Genomic DNA, 24,294 nt, shown 5'->3' with positions numbered 1-24,294 from the left:
ATCTGAAACAAGTTCAGAAGACCTCAAATAAATTTGATAAACTAAGAAAAAAGATAGGAGTTCCCTGGTAGCACAGCAGGTTAAGGCTCTGTTGCTTTCCCTTCAGTGGCCTGGGTCTCTGGTGTGACATGGGTTTGATACCTGGCCTAGGAACTTACACATGCTGGAGGCACAACCCCAAAAAAAGTAATAATTAATAATGACAAGTGCATCAGCAGTGCCTGTCTGTCATGCCCTGGGTCAAGCAGACTCCTCCGTTTGTCATCCTTTCCCCCCCCCTCCCAACCACAGTCGTTGGCACACCTGGGGCAGGTAGCACTGACCTTTCACAGGTGAGAAAAGTGAGGCCCAGAGAGGCCAAATGCCTTTCTCTGTGCCCCACTGATGCTGAGGCAAAAAGCAGGAGTGTGGGTCCGTGTTTCTGAACTCCTAGTGCCAGGTATTTTTCCCTGGTGGATGGTATATCCTTGGGGTGCTGGCAATAATGGACAGACCCCACTGGTCAGCCTGGACCAGTGGGTTGCAGCGTGGGCCTCTCAAAGGAATCCCCTGTGGGGTTTTTAACACCAGCCAGCCTGGGTCTCACCTGAGAGACCCTAAGTCACCACCTGTCCCACGTGTCTGGGCTCCTTGGAGATTGTGATGAGTGACCACATTGGGAGCCTTTGTGCCACTAGTGCTGAAGCTGCAGCAGGAGGAGAAGGAGGAGGGAGGGGAGGATTGAGTGCGTAAAGAGGGAGACGGTGTCAGATTGGGAGCCAAGATCAGGTGCTGATCATCTGAACCTCTTTGGCTGGCCCCGCACCCCTTTTCCAGCTCTGCCTCCTCCCTCCCTCCAGAGAATTCCTCCAGCTAATCAAAGAAAACAGTTCTGAATTAAAGAAAAATTGTTGGGGGGGGAAATATTTTGTTTCACTTTGTCACCTTTAAGATTGATTTGCATAAAGGAGTATTTCTCAAGCACATGCTTTGTGAATTCAGGTGAGTTGAGAACCTTTGCACATCTAATTTTAAGGATATTTTATTGTAATGTTTGGTGACAGCGGTCATAAACAGCTTGATTTACAGTGTATCTCAGTTCACAGACATCAGCCTAGTAGCTTATTCTTATTGCTTCACATGAAGTGAAAAACCACGGCCTCAAAGTGCAGATATTTTGTTCCTTGGCTTTTAAATTGGTGTCTGGACAGAAATTAGCAGTGAGTTCAATGTCTTGTATGGAGCTCTCGAGAGAGAATTGAAAATGAGATTTTTCTTTCAAAAAGGAAGTATTCTTTCCCCTACACCTGCCCTTTCTTGGCAGAAAATTCAGATTTAAGGTTTATCACATTGATTTGCTGAATAGATATGATATAAATGATAAACAAGTAAATGTCTCATTCATTTCAGCAGTTTCCTGGAAGAAAAGCAAGTTTGAGAATCATGTGCTCCGACAGTGAAAGTAAATTAGGGTGTGTGTGTGTCTTTAGTTAATTTAGTAACCTGAGTTGGAATTTGATGAGGCACAGCCATACTGGGAGCACTGAGTAAATTTACTCTTCCTTTATCTTTATTACTCTTGTACTTGATCCCTTCTTTGTGTTTTCCTGCAGTGACTGGTACTACGCAAGGAGCCCCTTTCTGAAGCCAAAGCTGAGCTCTGACATCGTGGGCCAACTCTATGAGCTGACCGACGTCCAGTTTGACCTGGCATCAAGGGGCTACGACCTGGACGCTGCCTGGCCAACTTTTGCCAGGTACTTTGAAGAATTACTTACCTGGTTGAAAAGACAGGGGAAAGAGATGTCTTAAGTTTTGAAGCTTGCCACCAGACTCCTCAAAGCAGTTTTGTTTACGCAGCAAATTACCTGAAGCTTTGCAACTCTTATGCTTGCTGATTTTGCAGACTTGGTTGACTCATGACTAGGGTAACATCTGAAGGCTCCAACCTTAAACCAACCTACTCAGCCAGGTGGTATGAGTCATTCAGAGATGCATATCTGAAATCCAGGGTTTTCACATGTGTTCAGGGACTTGGTGTAGGAGCAAGGGAAGAGCAAATGGGCTTTTCCTAGTTGTGTTCCCATAGGTGTGGTTATCATGGAGCCCTTCCAGCAGGAAGAGAGGGAGCGGAAGCTACAGTGTGTCCATATAAGGCTTGCTGGAAAGATTGCTTTGCTGTGTTTTCATTTCTTATATCAGTGCTGCACTTGCCTGGCAGTCACAGGCCATCCAGCATCATCCCTACAAGTGCTCCAAGAGGGAGGTGCTAAGACTGGAATTAAACTCAAGTCCAGCACTGTTTGTTTTGTTTTGCTTTCTGTCATAAGATGTTTTGTTTTTGTCTTCTTTTTTTCCCAATTTTTGCCTTTCTTATTAGGGAATACTTCCTATGGAGAGAAAAGTACCAACTATAATAGACCCACGTGCCAACCACTAGGATTTAAGAGCTACATTTTTGTCATATTTGATTCATGTGTCCTTTTTAGAACTTTTCAATTTTGAAATCATTTCAGAATTACAGAAAAGTTATAAAAATGGTGCAGGGTGTTTGTCTTTCCTTTGCCACGGCCCCCCGGTTATCAGTATTTTACTATTACTGTTATTTTTTCATTCTTTTTATGTAAATGTGCTGGTTTATTTCTTGTGTCATTTGAGAGTAAGTTACAGACTTGATTCCCTTTATTCCTAAGGACTTCATTGTGTATTTCCTAAAATCAAGGACAGTCTGTTAAGTAACCTCAGTACAATTACTAAAATCGGGAAATTAACATTGATACAGTTCTGCTGTCTAATCTACAGACCTTGTTCACATTTCAAGCATGATGTCAAACATGCCTTTTATAATATAGGAGCCAATCCAGGATCACGTCAGTGAATTGCTGTCTCTAGTCCTTGTTCATTTGGAACAGTTTCTCTGTCTTTCATAGCATAGACATTTTGAGAAGTTCTAGCCAGTTATTTTGTAACATGTTCCTTAACTTGAGTTTCTCTAGTGTTTCTTCTTTATTGGATTCAGATTAAGCAGAAATGCCCCAGGTGGTGTGTCCTTCTTAGCGTGTTGTATCCAGAGACACAGGATGTTGATTTGTTTCATTACCAGTGAGGTTAACCATGATCATTTGGTTAAGGTGGTGTTGGCCAGGTTTCTCCTAAAGTTACTGTTTCTCTCTTTGTCATTAATTTGTCCTTTACGGGAAGACATTGTGAGATTAGGTTATTATCCTTTTTCTTTTAAATTTTGGTATCTGTCAGTCAGTCTTGCCTGGACCAGTTATTGGCATGGTTACCAGAGTGATTTTCCTACTCCATTATTCCTTCTACACTAGTAGTTGGCATTCCATTATAAGGAAGATCTTTTCCTTCTTCCCCATTTATTTATTCTCCTCTGTTTATTCATTTATATCAATATTGGCTCATGGATTCTTACTCAGGAGGTTATATTCTGTCATTGTAATTATTTTAAAGCTTAAATTGTTTCATATTTGGCCAGTCAAGGTAACTTCAAGCTGGCTCTTAGGAGATTTTTTTTTTTGTTAGGTTTGATACTTTATAAGAAATAAAATATTACAGATGCAAATAAAGCCCCACCCCACTGCCATCTTTCCCTTTTTCTTCCTCTCTAGAAGTAATTGTAGCCCTGTTGTTGATGTCTGTCATTTTCAAATATTTTTGTGTTTTACTATGTGTGTGCCCATAGATATTATATATATAGTTTTATTTTGTATATATTTTAAAAATTTGTATCCATTGAATCATGAGCTAGCTATTTTTTTTTTTTCCTGTCTTTTTAGGGCTGCACCCACAACATATGGAGGTTCCCAGGCTAGGGGTTGAGTCAGAGCTACAGCTTCCAGCCTGCACCACAGCCACAGCCACGCGGGAACCAAGCCACATCTGTGACCTACAGCATAATGCACAGCAATGCCGGATCCTTAACCCACTGAGCGAGGCCAGGGATTGAACTTGTGTCCTCGTGGATGCCGGTCACATTCATTTCCGCTGAGCCACAGTGGGAACTCCAGAGCTAGGTATTCTTTTGCTACTTGCTTTTTTGAGATTTTCATCCATGTTTGCACAGGGAGTTCTGCAGATGTGGAGCAGGGCTGGCAAACCATAGGGCACAGGGCGGAGGGTAACATATTTTCATTTACTTACTGCCCATGTCTGCTTTTGTGTTATGGTGGCAGAGTTGAGTTGCTGTGACAGAGCGCATAAGGCTTGCAAACCCACAATATTCACTATCTGGCCTTTTACAAAAAAGATGCCGACCCATGGTGTAGGGTATTCCGTTGTGTGAATAAACAGTTTATCTGTTTCCCTAGTGATGTGGCATTAGACTGATTCCACTTTTCCCACCATCGCCATACTGCCGAGAGCATCCCACACATTTCCTTATGCACGTATGTGACTGTCTCAGTATCTGCCTAAAAGACAGACACTTATGTTCGGTGCAGTTACATAAATCAGAGGAGGTCTGCAGCCACGTCACACATGTAACATAATGTAAAGTGGTGACCAGAAGCCTAGCATGATCTTATTTACTAGATTAGCTGCTGCTGCTGATTCCTCATTGGTAGACAGGTTATGACTGGCAGCGAAGGTTTGAGGAAAATTGAAACTAAAACGGGAAATACTGTTCACTTCATTCTTTCGTGGCAGAGTAGAAGCAGAGCCATCGTGTTTAGCCTTCATGATGGAGCCCAGCTGCCATGACCAACCTGAATGTGTGTTTTGGTAGAAATTGTTGGACTTGGCCTTCTTAATGTACCTGGGAAGGTACTGCCCCTACAACCACCTGGTTGCCTGGTGAAAACCAAGGCCTCCTCAAGTATGTGTGTGTGTGTGTGTTTGTGTGTGTTTCCTGCTCTGATGCAGGCATGTCTGTTCTGTGGCCCCACAGGAGGACACTGGGTCCTGGCTCTGCTGCTTACATGTGGAGACCCCCCAGCCGAAGCTCCAGCATGAGCAGTTTGGTGAGCAGCTACCTGCAGGTAATGACAGGAGGGCTGGAACTCCCTTGCTGTCATGTCAACCAGGGCATGTCCTTGCCCTTCACAGCTCAGGGTGATGTTCTCAGCTGCTTGGTGTCCCAACCTGAGCAGAATAACCCCTCAGTTCTACCCACCATTTCCTAGAGTCCAGGTTTTTTACAACCAGAAGGAACTTAAGCCTCTTAAAAATGAAATTATTTTAAAAGCTTTTGAAATTTTTGAAAGAAGTGGTTTAGCACTGTTCTGTAAAAGCAGCAAAGTTCAAATTCTGACTCTGTCACCCACCACCTGCGTGACCCTGGGAAGGTGACTTACTCTCTTGAAACTTCCGTTCTGTCATCCATAAAATGGGATCATAACAGTCACTCTAGTTTATGAGGTGGTTGTAGGGAGAAACGAGGGCATGTATGTGCAGTACTTAAGGACTTGGCATAGGCCAGTGCTCGGTGTGAGTGGGTAGGGTCAGTTTTGTTAGAAATGTGAATGTACAGTATAGTTTAGTGGAAAAGAACATTGTAATTAATCAGCAAAGCAAAATAAGAGTAATCAATATAGGAAGCATGAAGAGGAGAAAATAGACTAATATTTTACCCTATTTTGTGGTTTAATCACAACAGGACTTGTGGGCATGGTGCACTGGGTGAACAGTGGTTTACATATGACTGCATTTCTCTACGAGCTGACATCCATTGTTTCCAGAGCCACAGGAGGCTGGGTGGGAAACACGAGTTCTGTCTCAGTGGAGCTCATGTGTGTGGTATCCTGTTTTTGTTTAGTTTTTTTTTTTTTTTTTTAATGGCCGCATCCATGGGATATGGAAGTTCTTGGACCAGGAATTAGCAACACTGGATCCTGTAACCCACTGTGCCAAGCTGGGGATTGAACTCGCACCTCCACAGTGACCCAAACAGCTGCAGTCAGATTCTTAACCCATTGTGCCACAGCGGGAACTCCTGTGGAGACCTGTTTTTAGGATATACTACTGACCTTCTCTGGCAGATGCCTTGAGCACAGAGGTTCCAGTCCTTTGAATAGCTTGATAATCTACCCTTAGGTCATGTAATTTCTATATGTTTACTTCTATGTTCCTTAAACTCTAAAGCTTTGACAAATAGCTCTGCAGCTTCATTCCCCAGCCACTTGTTTTCTGCTTTTCCTCCACAGACTCCGGAGATGGCCTCCAGCCTTGACCTGAGCAACCCCTTAAACCACGAGGCACTGGAAGGCTTTGATGAGATGCGGCTGGAGCTGGACCAGTTGGAGGTGCGGGAGAAGCAGCTGCAGGAGCGGATGCAGCAGCTGGACAGAGAGAACCAGGAGCTGCGGGTGACTGTCAGCCTGCAGGGAGAGCAGCTGCAAGGGGAGAGGGAGAGGGGCCGTGCCGCCACCGAGGACAATGTCCGCCTCACCGGCATGGTGGCCACGCTTCAGAAGCAGTGGGAGATAGCCCAAGCCACACAGAACACTGTGAAGGAGCTGCAGGCATGCCTGCAGGCCCTGGAGCTGGGTGCCTCCGAGAAGGAGGAGGACTATCGCTCAGCCCTGCAGCGGCTAGAATCCATGCTGCAGCCCCTGGTTCAGGAGCTGGAGGCGACACACAGCTCCCTGGGCAGGAAGGACCTGCACTCAGCTGATGTCCCAGACCAGCTGGACATGGCTGAGCAGAAGGCAGATATGGCGCTGGATACACAGAGGCAGCAAGAGTGTGTCCCCTCTGACTCAGCCCTGGGGATCCAGGAGCTGGGAGCAAAGCTGCAAGCCCTGGAAAGGGAGAACACCCAGATCGAGGAGCTCAACAGGCAGCAGAGCGCCCAGCTGGAGCAGCTGGCCAAGGAGCTGCAGCTGAAGGAGGAGGCCCGGGCCAGCCTGGAGCACCAGGTGGAGGAGATGGCCTTGCTCCGGGAAGAACCATCTGGGAAGGGCCAGGAGGCTGCCCAGCTTCGGCATCAGCTGCAGGAGTCGCTGGCGCACTTGAGCTCCCTGAAGGAAGAGCTGGCAGAGGTGAAACGGGAGGAGGGGCAGCGGCGGGAGGAGAAGGAGCTTTTGGAACAGGAGGCCAGATCCCTGATGCGGCAGCTACAGCTCCTAGAGACTCAGCTGGCACAGGTGAGCCAGCACGTGAGTGACCTGGAGGAGCAGAAGAAGCAGCTCATCCAGGACAAAGACCACCTCAGCCAGAAGGTGGGGACCCTGGAGCAACTTGCTGGGCAGCCAGCCCCAGATCTGCCCGTGGTGGGGGAGGAGCGCAAGGCTCTGAGCTCCACCCTGCAGCCAGCCTGTGAGAAGCTGGAGGAGGAGCAGCAGAGGGGCCCATGGGAGGGACAGACAGATGATCCCACGATGCTGGGGGGCGGCCAGGAGGAGAAGCTCCAACAGGCCAACAGGGAGCTAGAGAAGGAGCTGCAGAATGTACTTGAGCGCAACCAGCTGTTGGAGGGTAAGCTTCAGGCTCTGCAGGCTGATTACCATGCACTGCAGCAGCGGGAGGCAGCTATCCAGGGCTCCCTGGCCTCTCTGGAGTCAGAGCAGGCCAGCATCCGGCACATGGGCGACCAGATGGAGGCGAGCCTCCTGGCTGTCAAGAAGGCCAAGGAGACTATGAGGGCCCAGGTGGCAGAGAAGGAGGTGGCCCTGCAGTGCAAGGAGGCCGAGTGCCGGCAGCTGCGGGAGCAGGCAGAGCAGTGCCGGCAGCTAGCGGAGGCCCGGGAAGGGGAGCTCAGAGCTCTTGAGGGCCAGTGCCGCCAGCAGACCCAGCTGATTGAGACCCTCACAGCAGACAAAGGCCAGCAGGGGCTTGGCCCACCTCAAGACCAGGCATCCCAGGAGCTAGCAGCCCAGCTGGCCCTGACTAAGGCACAGCTGGAGATCCATCAGGGGGAGGCCCAGCGACTACAGGCTGGGATGGTGGATCTCCAGGCCAAGCTGCAGGCAGCCCTGGGTGACCAGGAGAAGTTGCAGAGTCAGCTGAACGTGACCGAGACTGCTCTGAGGGAACACAAGGCCCTCGTGCAGCAACTGAAGGAGCAGAATGAAGCCCTCAACAGGGCACATGTCCAGGAACTGCTGCAGTGCTCCGAGCTGGAAGGGGTGCTACAGGCGAAAAGGGCAGGTGAGGCCCAGAAGAGGGAGGAGGAGCTCCGAGCCCTGCAGGAGGAGCTGTCCCAGGCAAAGTGCACCTCCGAGGAGGCCCAGCTGGAACACGCAGAGCTGCAGGAGCAGCTTCACCGGGCCAATATGGATACGGCTGAGCTTGGCATTCAGGTCTGTGCACTGACTGCAGAGAAAGAGCGGGTGGAGGGGGCACTGGCCCGCGCCATCCAGGAGCTCCGGGATGCCAAAGAGGCAGCCTCCAAGGAGCAGGAGGCCCTGGCACACCAAGTCGCAGGGCTGCAGCAGGAGAAGGAGAGCCTGCAGGAGAAGCTGAAGGCAGCCGAGGACGCAGCCAGCTCACTGTCTGGTCTGCAGACCCAGGTGGCCCAGGCGGAGCAGCAGGCCCAGAGCCTCCGGGAGTCTGCACGCCAGGAGCTCGACACCCTCAAGTTCCAGCTGAGCACTGAGATCATGGACTACCAGAACAGACTTAAGGTAACCCTTACCTTGACCATCTGAGCTGTGCCTGTCTCCTGTGGCAGGACCTGGGAGCCATGAGTGAATGGGATGCACCTCCAGCCGTGTGGCATGTGAGGGCCCAGGAATGTCCTGGGGGCCCAGGCCAGCCTGGTCTCCTCCTGGTGTCCTAGCTCCCAGCATCCTTCTCTCCACAGGAACATGTTAAGGATATGGCGTTTGGGGGGATGCCGTAACTCAGAAGTCTGAATTTAAGGCCATTGCAGACACGTTTGGCCCACAGAGAATTTCTGTAAAAATTATTAGCAGGTTATTTACAGATTTAGTTTGGGGACTTTTGAGATCTTGGGAGATGGAAAGCCTGTGCCCTCATTCCTCCGCGGCAGCAGTCAGCAGGAGCTAGGTGGGAGCTGCCCACTTTAAGGAAGCATCCATCCTCTGATATTTTCCTTGCACTTGTTTATGCATTTGTCCAGCCCCTTGTCAGTTGCTGACTGCCTCCAGTCCTGTCCCTGGGTTCTCTGTCCCTTCGGACTCCTGAGAGCAGTGCAGCTGTAGGAAACCAACTCTGTTCATTTTCACAGAGCCCTTGTGGATAGGCAAGCTTAGGAGAACAGCGGTTTCCATGTCCCTTGAACCACATGGAGAAAAGGGTTAAGAGAGGGGGCACAGGCAGGAGACAGCCACAAGGCTTTGGCTCCTGTGTTTATCATGCGTCTTTCTGCTTCTGGGTCTGTGCCCTCGAAGACCACTCCTGACCCTCGCTCTGGGACAGCTACTTCATTTCCACAGATGTGCCTCCCACCTTGTGTCAGCCCACCCTGTGCAGCTCCATGGGGCTCATATGTGGGAAGTGAAATTCTAAGTTTGGGGGCCAAGCTAAGTCTCTTATCTTGACAAGATTGTGTTACCCCTGAAGCCCAAAATTTTTTGAGTTTGGGAAAAAGAGGGGTACCTTGCTTTGGAGTAATGGGGCTGAGAGAGTCTCTAGACAAGGACCCCCTCATTTCCAATCCCTTTCTCTCCTCTCCAGACCTCCAGTGAAGAGTGCAGGAGCCTCAGAGGCCAGCTGGAGGAGCGAAGCCAGCAGCTGCAGGCTGCCGAGAAGGCTGTGGAAAAGCTGAAGGTAGGCCCAATCCCTGAGACCCAGTGGAGGTGCTCTTGCCAGCTCTGAGCGGTGGCCTGCCCACCATCCACCTGCTTATTCCACTTTCAGGGTGTGGCCTTTCAGGGCAGGACATCTGGCTTGGCTTTCCCTGAACCCTCAGAGCGGGCTCCCTGCAGTTCCAGTGCCCCAGCTGAAGCTGCTGTCAGCTCACCTTTGTAGACACCCTGAGCCTCAGTCACAGCCATTCCACTCCCTGGACACCTTTGCCACCTGTGTCTTGGAAAGGAAGTATGTCATCCCGCTTAGCCATCTCACATGTTCTCCAAGTCAGTGATTCTGACCTGAGCGGGAGCAGGGATAGCAGTGAAATCTGTCTGCAGGGCAGGGACTTTTTTCAGTGAACCTTGTTCCCTGCCACCACACCAACAGCCCACCCATGGAGATTGTGTTACCTGAGGCCCCTCTAACCACCACAGCCAGGAGCAACTGATGCTCGAGGGACATAATTACAAATGGGAGTCTGTCACACTCCACATGCTTACCAGTTCTTGGTCTCTTGAACTTAAACAAAAGCCCCTTCGGTTGGAAGTGCACCAGCCAGATGGGGTGGAGAGTGCCCTGTTACTTGATGGCATCTTGCACGGGCCTCTGCAACCAAGCGTCTTCTTACTGTCCTGTGCCAGGCTACCCAGACAGACATGGGAGAGAAGCTGAGCTGTACCAACAAGCAACTTGCAGAATGCCAGGCTGCCCTGCTGGAGAAGGAAGAGGAGGGGGCTGCCCTGCGCCAAGACCTGGACAGGTTAGCTACATAGCCTGCCCATGTGGCCAATGGAAGAGTCTTCAAGGAAGGGGGGTTTGCTGCAGTCATTTAGAAAGCCAGCAGTCATATCAGGTTAAAGAAGTCCTTTTGCAAGGAAAGCCACAGACTCAGAAAGTACTTATGGCAGAAGCAGGCCACAGAGAACCTTGGCATCCTGCCTGTCACAAGGCTATAGAAAGCTGTAAAATTTTTCTCTTTTTTTAATTTTTTAAATTATTTATTTATTTATTTTGCTGTTTAGGGCCGCAGGTGTGGTATGTGGAGGTTCCCAGGCTAGGGGTCAAATCAGAGCTACAGTTGCTGGCCTACACCATAGCCACAGCAACACGGATTTTTCAAGCCAGGTCTGTGACCTACACCATAGCTCACAGCAATGCCAGATTCCCAACCCACTGATCAAGGCCAGGGATCAAACCTACATGCTCACAGATACTAGTTGGATTCTTTTCCACTGTGCCACAACGGAAACTCCCCCAGAACTTTTCTCTTAATTCCATTGTCCTAGCACTCGCAAGGCATATTTCAGTTCAGTAACTTCATGCTTTGGTATAACTAAGATGAAATAAAAGTTGGCCTATAATCATTAGTATTTGTAACAGCAGACATTCAAATAATGTCTAAAAGGTGACAGGTATCATTTAAAATAATATTTTTGGCCGAGCCCGCAGCATGGAAAAGTTCCCCGGCCAGGGATTGAACTCGCGCCACAGCAAATGACCCACGCCACAGCAGTGACAATGCTGTATCCTTAATTGCTAGGCCACCAGGGAGCTCCCTTAAATAGTTTCATTTACTTGCCCATTTAATCCTCCCAGTAGTCCTGTGAGGATTGTGTTAGTATTTGTCCCATTTTATAGATGAGGAAAATGAGGCACAGGGGAGTGAAGTCGCTTTCCCAGGGTCACACAGTGTGTGAGTGATGATGGTAGGATCAGAGCTCAGGACATTTGGCTCTAGGGTCTTTTTCTCAACAAGTACCCTAAAAAATATACAGACAGATGCATCTCTGTTTTGTTTTGATTTGTTTCAGGGTACTAGTATGTCATTGTGTGCATGCCTGTTTTCCCTGGTATGGAGTTTTGACTTGAGTTCTTCCTCATTTCCTTTGTGAAATGAGTGGCCACAGGTTTCGGTGTGGGTTTCTCCCAGGCTCATCCGGGAGAGAGTGAGCGAGCCACCAACCAGAATCAGCTTGTCTTCCTGCAGACTCTTTGGTGCTGTGTCTGTGGAAAGCACATCGTGCTGTTACCCTTTCACCATAATTTTTTTTAACCTTAAAACATGACTCTCCCTGTGTCCAACCCCAAGGCCTCCCAGGCCCCCACATCCTTAGGCTTGCTTAGTAACTTGGGTGTACTTTTCTGCTCATCTGCCTCTCCTTCCAGAGTTCGGATCCTATAGGGCTCTGGCTGCCCTTGGCTAGGTCTCGTTCATGTGACAGTTTAAATAGAGAGAAAACCTCCTGAGTTGGTGGTATGTATATATATTTAGGGGGGTGGGGCGTGGGGTCCATACCCACAGCATATGGAGGTTTCCAGGCTAGGGTCGAATCTAAGCTACAGCTGCTGGTCTGAGGCCTGAGCTGTAGCTGCTGGCCTATGGCCTACTCCACAGCCACAGCAACGCCAGATCCGAGCCGTGTATGCGACCTACATCACAGCTCACAGCAGTGCTGGATCCGTAATGCCGGACCCTTAACCCACTGAGCAAGGCCTGGGATTGAACCCACGTCCTCACATAATGCTAGTCAGGTTCTTAACCTGCTGAGCTACAGCGGAAACTCTGGGGTGTGTGTGTGTGTGTGTGTGTGTGTGTGTGTGTGTGTGTGTGTGTGTGTGTGTGTGTGTGTGTGTGTGTGTATGTATGTATGTATGCATGCTTTAACTGGTTATTTGCAAGATCTCAGAGCAATTCTTTTAGTTGCTTGAAGTTACATAAACCACCAGCCCAGGATTAGATTTTATTTTATTCATTGTGTGTATGTGTATGTGTGTATACCCATGAGATTTCTTGTGATCAGTGTCTGGTAAACCACCTCCTGACAACTTTATGCTGAATGTGGAAAGGCTGGATTAGGTACGAATTCATAGTTTTGCAGAGCCCTCTATTGTAATGGAGCTTTTTTGAATGCCTTGCTTTATAAAGCATCCTTGGAAAACCCCTGCCTTAGGAAATAAGTTTACTGAAAGTGGGCAGGGGCTGGAAGGCCATGGTCCAGCCAGCCCCTCTGCCATAACTGAGACTGCACAGCGCCCAGAACAGGATTCCCTAGACCTCAGGCTGCCAGGTTCAGCTCCTGGCAGTGAAGATTGAGTGCTTGCTATGTGCCAGTGCCAGGCCCTGTGTGTAGAGTCCCACAGACATATGGAATACAGGCCTTCCTTGTGTGGTGACCTCGTTCTTTCTGTCCTTACTCCTTTTCTCTCTTGTGGGTCTCGTCATGCCCAGCCCATGCACCTCACCCAGCAGGCTCCTCTCACAATCTCAGTCTCTGCCCAGGAACCAAATGGTACAGAGTTTGACCCACCTGGGCTGCTTCTAGTGACCTGAGGTCAACCCACCCTCCCACAATGTCCCTTGTACTTGCTCTGAGGGGTAGTGGTGTGTGAAGAGTTTGGGGGCATGAGGGGAGTGTTGAAGGTAAGAGAGTGTACTGCCCTTGAGGGGGTAGTGCTTAAGGGCTCCCCCATGAAGAGGAAAGGCTGAGAGGGCAGTGGGACCCCTCATTAGAAGCCTGGGTTAATCCAGAGGCACAGGGGAAGCCAGAAGTAGTAGATGACCAGAAAAACTTACCAATCCTCCACCAGGACCCAGAAGGAACTTGAAAAAGCCACAACAAAGATCCAGAAATATTACGACAGACTCTGCCAGGAAGCCACAGACCGGGAGAAGAATGACCAGAAGATGCTCGCAGACCTGGATGACCTGAATAGAACCAAGAAGTACCTGGAGGAACGGCTGATTGAGTTGCTGAAGTGAGTGTCAGGACACATGGGGCTGGGGCTTCTCCCGAGCTTGGCTTTTTTTTTTTTTAAGAGAAATGTAGCTGTTCTTCAAAGGACTCCTGGAGAGAAATGGGCCCGTCTGCTTGTGTTCTGTTGTTTAGGGTCCACACACACATACAGGGTCTGCTCAAGCCCTTGGCAGCTGTCTCCACTAGTGGGCATCTGGTTTGCATTTTCATATTGCTATGTTAATTGTTTTCAAAATCCCCATGCACTCAGGGACAGTGACAGTCAGTGGTGTTTAATGTCCTCAGGGACTTCTCCATCCCTTTGCCCGTCTCTCATGAGCCCTTTTCTCCACCTCCTCCCACTCTCCATAGTACCTGAAGCCCCAAACTGCAGTGCCTATGGGTAGCAGACAGTGATGTGAATGTGTGAGCTGGGTGAGGGCTCCAAGAAACCGGAAGACATAGCCAGCCATGCTCCTACCAACTCTTGCCCTGAGGGCATCGAGCCCAGGGTTGCCAGGTCACCTTATTTTTTAAAGAGAAGTGAAAATCTGGATTTTTATGTGAATTGGACTTTCAAGTGTGCACAAGTCATTCAAAAAAATTTTTAAGCTTTTCTTATGGAAATTTTCAAAAATTCAAAAGTAGGAGAGCATAATGCACTCCTGTGTACCTTTCACCCAGCTTTAACAGTGTTCAGTTTGTGATCTTGTTTCATTCAGAAGCCCACCCATTTTTCCCACCTCCTCAGATTATTTTGAAGCAAATCCCAGATACCATATCAGTTCATACGCAGGTATTTTGGTATGTACCTCTACAAGAGAAGGACTCTATTTTGAACAACTGCAATATCTTTACCATGCTTAACAATTAACTAATTCCTATTATCATGAAGAATCTAGTCAATTTGAAATTTTTCCAGTTGTCTTATAGTTTTTTTTCTAATTAGAATCCAAATTAGATCTATATATTACATATGTATTTCTTTGATCTCTCTTGTTCCCTGGTGGCCTAGCACTTAAGGATCTGACATTGTCACTGCCATGGCTCGGGTCACTGCTGTGGCTCCAGTTCAGTCCCTGGCCAGGGAATTTTGGAAGGCCACAGGTGTCAAAAAAAAAAAAAAAAAAAATCTCTCTTACTTCTCTGGTTTATGGTTTCCCACTATCTTTTTTTTTTTTTTCTTTTGCAATTTACTTTGAAAGAAACCAGGCTATTCAAGTGGTAGAGGGTCCCATAACCTGGGCTTTGCTGATTGTATCCCCATGGGGTCATTTAACATGTTCTTTCATCCTCTGTGTTTCCTGTAACTTGACAGTTAAAACTAGAGCAGTGATTCTCAACCCTGATGCATGTTAGAATCACTAGAGGTGCTATTAAAATGATACTCAGATCCACCGGAGTTCCTGTTGTGGTTCAGTAGGTTAAGAACCTGACCAGTATCCATGAAGGTGAGGGTTCAATATCTGGTCTCACTCAGTAGGCTAGGGATCCGGCATTGCCACAGCCGCAATGTTTACTGCAAATGCAGCTCGGATCTGTGCATTTCTGGGGCTGTGGATGTGGCATAGGCGGGCACCTGCAGCTCCAATTTGACCCCTAGCCTGGGAAGTTCCACATGCTGCAGGTATGGCCCTAAAAAAAATAATAATAATACCCAGATCCAGACCCCACCCAGGCCAATCAGTTTGAAACTTCTGGAAGTGGAGTCCAACTATCAGTGAGCCAGAGTTGAAAACCACTGTTCTACTAGAGGCTTGCTCAAACTCACTTTCAAAATTTTGTCCAGAAAACTTAGAATTGGTTTATAGTTTTGGGTCTTTCTTTCAGGAGTCACATAAGGTCTGGTTAGCCCTTTGTTCACAATGTTAGCAGCTGTGGGTAAACAGTGCTTAAATGGGTTAATTCACTAGAGGTTGCCAAGTGGCAATGTTAAATTATAACTAATTTGGAATATTAAAAACTCTGCCCACATGTCATCAATTTGCAAACTGATGCATTTGTGACCTCTGAGCTCAGACATCTTTCTGAGGAAAGGCCTGGGTCCTGAGAACATTCCCACATTCCCAGGGTGTGGGTGCCTCGCCTCCTGGGGATAGAAAGGACAGGCTGTGGACCACTTGGGAGAATGATGCTGGTCCAGAAGATGAGTCTGTCTGCTTCCTGACAATCTCAAGCATCTTTGAAAAGCTGGTCAAGTCCATGTTCTGGTTTTGTATTTAAGGGGAAAGGTCTGTGGTTGATTTGGAGTTCCTGGTGAGGGAGTCTGTGGCTGTGGTGTTAGTCTCAATAGGTAAAGTGTTGCTGAGGCTACATTAATGCTCAGATCGGTGGCTGGGATTCTATCCAGGAAAGAACTAAGCTTCCAATATCATTAGCCAAGAGCCCTGAAAATTAGCCCCAATAAGAAAGGCTTTATACACATCTTCCCTGGTAAATCAGACATAATCAGATGCTGCCAGAGCTTTTATTTGGGGCCGCACCTGCGGCAAATGGAGGCTCTCAGGCTAAGGGTCGACTCAGAGCTGCAGCTGCTGGCCTACGTTATAGCCACAGCAACACAGGATCTGAGCCGAGTCTGCAACCTACACCACAGCTCATGGCCACACCAGATCCTTAATCCACTGAGTGAGACCAGGACCAGGACCCAAGTCCTCATGAATACTAGTTGGGCTCATTGCCCCTGAGCCACAATGGGAGCTCCATGCCAGAGCTTTTTGAAAAGCCTCCCACTGCTTTCAGTCTGGCTTGCTTCCTGTAGTGGCTGTGCCATCTCTCTAAGGAACAGAGGAGGTTAAGATCCCATTGGATTTTTCAGGCTGGGAACACACCAGTCTTCTCCATGAATTGTTACTTAAATGAACCATGAAAACATGAGGGATCCTGAGAACATGTGACGTTTGTATGGGAAGTACATTCATGGTCCTTGGGTTTACGGCACACAGACTGTCACATAATCATGGCAGCGTGTGACAGCTTAAACTCCCAGGGACTGTATGCATTGTCATTTAGACACCTGAGCAGCAGGTGACCCTTGTCAATGCCAGTAGTTTTTGCAGTTTCTGGAGTCTTTTAAGGACATTGAGTCCCTACCCCTCCACCCTGTGCCTGTGCACCTGTGATGTCAGGTAAGGGCTTGCATGTAGGAAGGGTCCTGCTGAGTGTAGGACTGATGCTGGGTGACAGAGGAGACTTAGAGTAGGGGGTAAAAGTGAATGCTCTGTGTGTCTTAGAAATTCATATGCAGTCTTTTGAAATGAATCAGAGAATTCTGTTGTTTTTGTGGATTATTTTTTTCTGTTTTCCTAATTCGGCTTTGTGTCAGGGACAAGGATGCTCTCTGGCAGAAGTCAGATGCCCTGGAATTCCAACAGAAGCTCAGTGCTGAGGAGAGATGGCTTGGGGATACAGAGGCGAACCATTGCCTCGACTGCAAACGGGAGTTCAGCTGGATGGTGCGGCGGCACCACTGCAGGTCAGCGGGTGGCTCAAGCCAGAGCGGACAGCTCTGAACAAGGAGTCCATGGCAGATATTGGCTCCGAGGCTGGCTGTCTTGGAAGAGCATGTTGTCTTTGTTGGTTTTGAGAGAACCAGTCGAGGAGGGTGTGTTAGGCAGGGTCCTAGTAGGATACGCAGGGATCCCTGAAAGGGAAAGAATTTAATACAGGGGATGTGGGTGGAGCTGAGGGGATTGACGCATGTAGAGCCCTCAGACCAGCAACCCTCAGCTTGCCCTTAGCCTGCAGGGATCCCAGGGGAAATGGAGCCCAGAGAGGGAAGAGGCTGAGGCCTAACCATAGGAACTCAGAGCTAAGACCTACCCCCCCACACCCCCCGCCCTGGCCAGGGCCTAAAGAAGAGCAAGCAGGAATGAATCTTGGATTGGGGTGAGGGTAGAGGGAGAATCATTAGCACGGGGCTGGGGGCCGGGGGGGGGGGGGTCTTTGGTCCCTTGAAGCACTAGCCCTTGAGGTTGCATCAGGAAAGGGAGACTCAGCCTGCCTCCCAGGACCCAAGGAAGTAAAACTTTCTCCCATTAGGCTTACCAAGATGGCTTTCCTGGAAGCATATGAAATGGGCCTTAAGGCCATACTCTAGAGGGGGGACAGAGCCATGTCTAACAAGCCATGTGGCATCCAGTTCCGGTGCCAGGCAGGTCACACAAGACCTATGGTGTGGTGTCCTCACAGCCTGTGCCCATGTCGTCCCCAGAATATGTGGCCGTATCTTCTGTTACTACTGCTGCAACAACTACGTCCTGAGCAAGCACAGCGGCAAGAAAGAGCGCTGCTGCCGGGCCTGCTTCCACAAGCTGAGTGGGGGTCCCGGGTCACCTGACAGCACCAGCTCTGGCACCAGCCAGGGAGAGTCCAGCCCCACCCCTTCATCAGCCCAGGCTCCCGGAGGCCAAGGTCAGTCTCCCACCACTGCCCTTGGTGTTCTGCAGGTACATCCCCCACTCCCACTACCCATTGTGGCTGCCTAGACATGCTTAATTCAGTGTCTTCCAAACTTAGGCACCAAAAAGGTAGTACCACTAATTTGAGACTTTCTTTTTGATGTAATTAGGGTTGAAGGAGAATCGAAAAGAGAATAACTTTCTCCTGTTATGACTCAGTGCTATTTTACATGAAGTCTGTTTACCTCTTAACTCACATAGCACCAGAGGAGCACACCCCACACTTTGGAAAACACTATCTCCCAGGGCCCCAGCCCTGGTGTCCAGCCTTCTCTCCCAGGGTAACCAAAGGCCAGAAGTTGAATCTGGAACATATCCTTCTCTATGTCCCTGTAGCTCACGTTCTTTCCCAGTGGCCTAGAAGGATGTATTCTCCTTCATGTTCTCTCACTCAGCTCAGTAAAAGGAAGTAGAATTTGGTTACTGCTGCTTCTGCTCTGAGCACAGCCTCGAAAACTAGCCTAGGCTCCCTTCTCAGACTGGACTGTGGATGTAGAGCACCAGGGGGGCCAGCAGTGACTCTCATCTGTGCTCAAGCCTCTTGAAGCTGGTCCTCCGAGACTCTGCCTTTGCCCCGGCCTGGATCCAGGCCAGCTGGCCTTCAGAAATACTGCTAGTTCCTCTTTTGTTTAGCTGAATCATCAAGGAATTGGCAGGCCTCAAAAAAGAACTGCTCAGGCATGGGGAAGTTTACTTTCCACATTAGAGTGGTGTTTTAATTGTTGAATTTTGAAAGTCTTTTATATATCCTGGATATGAATTATCAGATATGTGTTTTATAAATATCTTCTCCCAATATATAGTCTGTCTATTTAAATTTTCTTTCAAAGAGCAGAAGTTTATAATATTGATAAAGTCCAGTCAGTTTTTTTTCCCCTTATGGATCCATTTTTTCCTATTCTTTTAGTATCATATCTATCTTTGCTTAACCCACAGACTCAAAGAGCTTCTTCCTTTTCCTGCTACAAGTTTTATGATTTTAAGTTCATGTTTGAATCTGTGATCCATTTTGAGCTAATTTTTTAATACAGTGCCAGCTATGCCCGGAGATTCATTTTTTGTGTATGGTTATCCAAATGTTCTAGCACCATCGGTCTTTTCCTATAGAACTGCCTTTGCATCTTTGTCAAAAATCAGTTGCTTTTATAGATGTGGGTCAGTATCTGGCCTTTCTATTCCTCCATTTAGCTATGTTCCTTTTTCTTCCACCAGTACCAATCTGTTATGATTACCATAGTTTTATAACGAGTCTTAAAATCAGATAGAGTGGGTCCTCCAATTTTGTTCTTTATTAGAGTGTTGGCTGTTCTGGGTCCTTGGTGTTTCCATATTACTTTTAGAGTCAGCCAGTTGGTCTCTACAAAAAAATCCTGGTGACATTTTGATTGGGATTGCATTGAATCTCTGGATCAATTTGGGGAGAACTGACATCTTAACAAAATCAGTCTTTCAATCCACGAACATGGCATAGCACTCTGTTTAGGTCTCCTTTGATTTCTCTCAGTGGGCATCATTTTGGATCCCTGATGCTCATGTTCCCTTCTTCCTTCCCTCTGTCAGCCTCAGAAGGCAGGTTCAGGAGTGTGGCTGGGCCTGTGGAGAGAAACCAATCCCTGGTCCCCCTTTTCAGCCTGCACCTCAAGCCCTCTATTACACAGACTTTTGACAAGAGGAGAGACATTCCTTCTTAAGAGCAGCCTATCCCAGAAGCCATGTGGCAGGGCCCACTGGGAATTGTAGCTCATATTACCTGCTCTTGTTGAATAGTCCAAGAATCTTTCCCTTGCCCAGCTCACTGGTGGGTGTTCCAGTGACAACAGAGGGTGGCACAGTGCCAGTCTGCTGAGGCTACTTGTTTTGATTTCTGACATTTCCTGTCTCCTCCTCTGTCTGTCTCTCTGTCTTTCACCTCAGACCTGCCACCACATTTTCCATGACAGGCAAGAGAGTTCTGGTGGTGGGTGGCTGGCACAGCCATCCACACAGCATCCTTCCTACAGGGTGGCCTGCAAAGGTGGACAGGAGTCCGTCAGTCAGAAGCACCATGGCTGCTGCAGCTCCCTGTGCAGAGGGAGGCTCTTTTCCACCCCCCAGTGGGTCGGGATGAAAATGCAGGTCAGATAGAATCCTGCTTTCACAGAGACATGAACGAGGTCTGACTGATGGAGCAAGGATTTGGCATCAAAGAAATATTTACCTTTTTATCAGAATCTTTCCTTGTAAGGTTTTGATAGGTTTTTTGTTTGTTTGTTTGTTTTTCTGCTGAATAAGGGGTCTCGGAATATGTAGGAGCTTGAGACCTCTAAGCCCCTAGCTAAGGAGCTGTAGAAAAATCTTAGGTTATGCATTCAGTTTCATCCATGATCCCCTCATCTACTTTTCTGGAACATCCCAACAGCCATTTCTCTCCATCTGGACAGAATGGCTGTTGGTTGAATGGGCACTTAGAGTGTGTCCTGCTGGCTCACCCCTCGTAGCTGTGCTCCCTCCCTGTCCTGGGCATGACTGTGCGTTTCCTCTCTCTCCTGACTGCCTCTGACCCAGGGGCGAACACAGACTGCAGGCTGCCCAACGACGCCGTGTTTGATATCATCACGGATGAGGAGTTGTGCCAGATACAGGAGTCCGGCTCCTCCTTGCCTGAAACACCTACCGAAGTGGATTCTCTTGACCCAAACGTGGCCGAACAGTGAGTAGACATCACCTCCGCTTCCTCAAAGGGCCTGTACTTTTTTATCAAAGGGTTGGGAGAATTCAGAAGCAGGATTTGCAGTCTTTGCTTAAGGGAAGGTGCCTCAGAACAGTGCCTGAGATAGGATGGCCCTTGAGGAGCCTCATGGCTTGGGGAGTTGTCGGTGTCGAGCCTCATCTGGGAGTTCCTGGGCATATCTGTCAGCATCCCCATGAAGGCCTTTCCTGGCTCAGGCGACTGTATTAATCTGCTGAGGCCACCATAAAAACAAATACCACAGACCAGGTGACTTAACAGAAGTCTATTTTCTCACAGTTCTGGAATGTCTAAGGCCGAGGTGTCAGCAGGTTTGGTTTCCTGAGGCCTTTTCCTTGGCTGGCAGACAGTTGCTCTCTTCCTGTGTCCTCACTTGGTCACCCCTGCTATGTGCTTGTACTCCTGATGTCTCTCTGGGTCCTGATCTCTTCTTATAAGGACATCAGTCAGGTTGAATTATTGGCCTCATTTTAACTCAATTATTTCTTTAAAGGTCTTATCTCTCAAAACAGTCATGTTCTGAGGTCCCAAGGTTAGGATATCAACAAATGAATTTAAGTGGGTAGGACATAATTCAGCGCACAAGAGGAGCCCTTGCTGTGCTGCCTTCAGCCATGCGCAGAGCAACACTCTGCTCTTTCTCTTTTGGTGCAGTGGGTTAAAGATGTGGCATTGATGCTACTGTGGCTCAGGTTCAGTCCTTGGCCCAGGAACTTTCACATGCCACAGGTGCAGCTAAAAAAGAAAAATAAATTAAAGCCAAGCTAAAAAGGGGGAAAAAAAATAAAAAGAAAAGGAGTTCCCACTGTGGTGCAGTGGGTTAAGAATCCATCTGCAGTGGCTCAGGTCTCTGCAGAGGTAGTTTCAATCCCCAGTTCAGCCCAGCAGGCTAAAGGATCCGGTGTTGCTACAGTTGCAGCATAGGTCACAGCAATGGCTCAGATTCAGTCTCTGGCCCAGGAACTTCCTTCATATGCCATGGGTGTGACCATAAAAAGGAAAAGAAAAAAGAAAAAGAAAAACCATGCTTATCGTTTGGAACCATTCATCAAGCTCCGTAGTGGTGCCAGGAGAAAAGAAGCTCGGATTCAGTTTCATTTGTCTTGGGCAGATGTTTCTCTCAGAAGTTCTTTTAGCTCCATCTAAGCCCTCCCCAAACCCCAAAGTTCTAAAAGCAGTAAAAGTACAGACAATTCCATTACCCTGAGCTCTCTGGAATGTGGAAGACTTTCCACTCCCCTCATCCGTGCTCTGCCCTGTCGCCAGTCTCTTGTGTTGCCTGAAATAGCTGCACAAAAGTGCCACTATATGGAAGTGTCAAGAGTTTAAGCCAGGTGACCCATGGGTACGGTGAGGTTCTCTTGCATGGCAGCCTCGAGTGGTGTTTCTCAGCCCCTGGGGTCTGGCTTAAATGCAGTCTGTGCAGCAAAAGACTGGCTGTTCAGAAGCTGAAGGGAGAATTAACATGGCTTTCTGTCCAGACATTCCTGGGCCCACTTTAGCATCCACTTAGAAAGTTTTGTGATGCTCTTGCTGACTTGTATTGAGATTTCTATTCCTCTCTTCTGGGACTGATCTGTCAGATTTATCATCCAGAGCTTCTGCTGCATGGAAGAAAATGTACTTCATCTCTGGAGGCTCTCAGCCAAGGCGATTTTAGGTTCATGTGTATGTGCCTCTACTCTTCTGTTTTCCTGCTTGAGAGTGATTGAACTCACCTCATGGATAAAGAGAAGTCCATTGCCCAACCCAAGAAAGCCCCTGCTCACTGTCACGTCTTTGACCATGGACCTTTTCTTTTCCTTCTGGAAACCCCACCTCGAAGTTTCTTTTTTGGCTACGTGAGTCAGCAGTGTTCGCTCCAACCCCCATGGCCCAGCAGACCCCAGGACACATTCCATTGCATTTGCACTAAGCCACACTCTAACATTGGTACTGGCAACTCTTCCCTGACTGTGCCTTGACTCTTGGCCAAGGGTGTAGGGGGTCAGGTGAGAGGGCCTGGACCCTCAGGGAACAGGGGAGTGGCCTTGGGCTGTCACCCACATGAGAAAGTGCCCTCTCTCTTCCCCTCACCCCTCACTTTCTCCTTTCCCAGTAGGAACAAAAACAAAAGGTGTTCTGACTGCTGAAACATATTTGTTTTTGGTCATGGGAAATCAGGAAGTGTTCCAGGGAAAGGAAACTGCCACCATGCCAGCCTGCAGCCTCCAAGGCAGATCTGGAGCTGGTGGATGGACAGACGGCCGTATGAATGCTCTGTTCAGGTGAAGGGCCAGCCCTCCAAGTCAGTTCAGGGCCTGCCTTGGCTCACACCTTCCTTGTACCTTAGCTGGAGACAGACCACCATGTCTCCAGTGGCTTTTTCTTTTCTTCTTCTTCTTAAGTGTAGGACCAATCAAAACCACTAGAGAAAGTGGTGATGGGGTGGGGTATAGAGCCTAGATTTGTGTAAGCATCCCTGACAAGAAACAAAGTAAAAAGTGGTCCAGGGGGGCTAAACCCTGTGGAAGTCCTAATCTGGGGGAAAAGGGGCTGTCTGGAGGCAGTGTCGTTAAAAGCTGCTCTTTTAAGCACCTTCCTAGCATAGCTGCTTTTGCATGTGACCTCACTTAGTCCCTACCCAACCTTTCAAAGGATAGGGATTATGGTCCCATTTTACAGGTCGAGGCACTGAAGCCTCAGGAGTCCAGGTAACTTGCTCAAGTTCAGGTGGCTCTAAGTGTCAGTACTAACCTCCCTTCAGTCCACAGGTACAAGATTAATTTTGAAAAGTACAGCCCTCTTCTCCTGGCCCCCATTTCCCCATCTGCACCTCAAAAGCCTGCCCACCTTCCCTGCCCCATGTCTACTCCTCCCCCACATCTATGTCCTCAGGGCTGACACAGATGTGTGCCCTGCCCCTCCTGGCCGTGATGGGACAGGAAGAGGTCCCAGAATCCAGGCTCTCAGGGGCACCTGGAAGGATGCCACAGATTCCTGAGAAGCTACCCAGTGGCCCCTGTGTGTGACTTGGGAGCACAGCCCTCACTTCGGGTAGAAAGGTGGTATTCTTCAGAACCTTGCAAAGGTGCACACCCCTCCCCACAGCCACCTAGGTCCACCCTCAGCCATCTCCCTGCCCAGGTGCCCTGGTCCTCTCAGGACTGAGGCAGGCAGAGAAGGAAAGAAAGAGGTGTCTTCCAGCAGAAGGGCTGGCCTTGGGTCCCTGGGCCTCTGCCTCAGCTACCACCTCTGCTCCTCGGCTTGGCCTCCCCTTCTTAAGCAGACCATGCCAACAAAGAGCTTGAGCTCCAGAGTCAGACACACCCACGCAGATCCTGGTCTGCCGCCTCCCTGTCTGTGGCTTTGGGCAGCCCCCTGAACTCAGTTTCCTCCCTCGTACAGAAGAGACAGACAGCCCCCAGCCCCTGGGGTTGTTAGTAGAGTCAGATGAGAACCTTGTGGGAAGCCTTCTGTAGAGGTCTATGGCTTTCTTGATGTCTTCCCTGAGCTATGAGGTCAAGGGCCACACTGTGGTGTCTTCCCTAGTTCCTTGCACCTTGTAGCTAAGTGATCTTTGCCAAGGAGAATCCTCCCAAATGCCCAGACAATACTGAGCTCAAACTCACACACAGAGCCTGTCCCTGACCCACAGAGCGTCTTTGCCAGTAATCACTTTAGAACAGGTTTCTCTGTGGTC

General features: G+C 48.7%; 1 protein-coding gene across 8 annotated transcripts in view; it reads left to right on the top strand.

Moving 5' to 3' along the window:
- The window catches only part of FYCO1 (FYVE and coiled-coil domain containing 1), a 78,686-nt gene that overhangs the window by 19,339 nt on the left and 35,053 nt on the right, over positions 1-24,294 (top strand). For 7 of the 8 annotated variants that reach the window (XR_002337457.1, XM_021068193.1, XM_021068198.1 and 4 more), the window contains 9 exons: positions 1,593-1,736; positions 4,883-4,973; positions 6,138-8,558; positions 9,574-9,666; positions 10,332-10,450; positions 13,279-13,446; positions 16,750-16,899; positions 17,638-17,837; positions 20,429-20,573. Coding sequence is in view for 7 of the 8 variants with exons in the window: in XM_021068193.1 (XP_020923852.1) it covers positions 1,593-1,736; positions 4,883-4,973; positions 6,138-8,558; positions 9,574-9,666; positions 10,332-10,450; positions 13,279-13,446; positions 16,750-16,899; positions 17,638-17,837; positions 20,429-20,573 (3,531 nt within the window). In the remaining variant the exon portion in view is untranslated. Of the gene's footprint in view, positions 1-1,592; positions 1,737-4,882; positions 4,974-6,137; positions 8,559-8,605; positions 8,654-9,573; positions 9,667-10,331; positions 10,451-13,278; positions 13,447-16,749; positions 16,900-17,637; positions 17,838-20,428; positions 20,574-23,489; positions 23,596-24,294 lie in introns of those variants that run through there. The other variant, NM_001128477.1, reaches the window with a different exon arrangement.

The sequence above is a fragment of the Sus scrofa genome, chromosome 13 (assembly GCF_000003025.6).
Source record: "Sus scrofa isolate TJ Tabasco breed Duroc chromosome 13, Sscrofa11.1, whole genome shotgun sequence".
Lineage (NCBI taxonomy): Eukaryota > Metazoa > Chordata > Mammalia > Artiodactyla > Suidae > Sus > Sus scrofa.
Note: the sequence above shows the minus strand (reverse complement) of the source record. Positions and strands in the feature narration are given on the sequence as shown.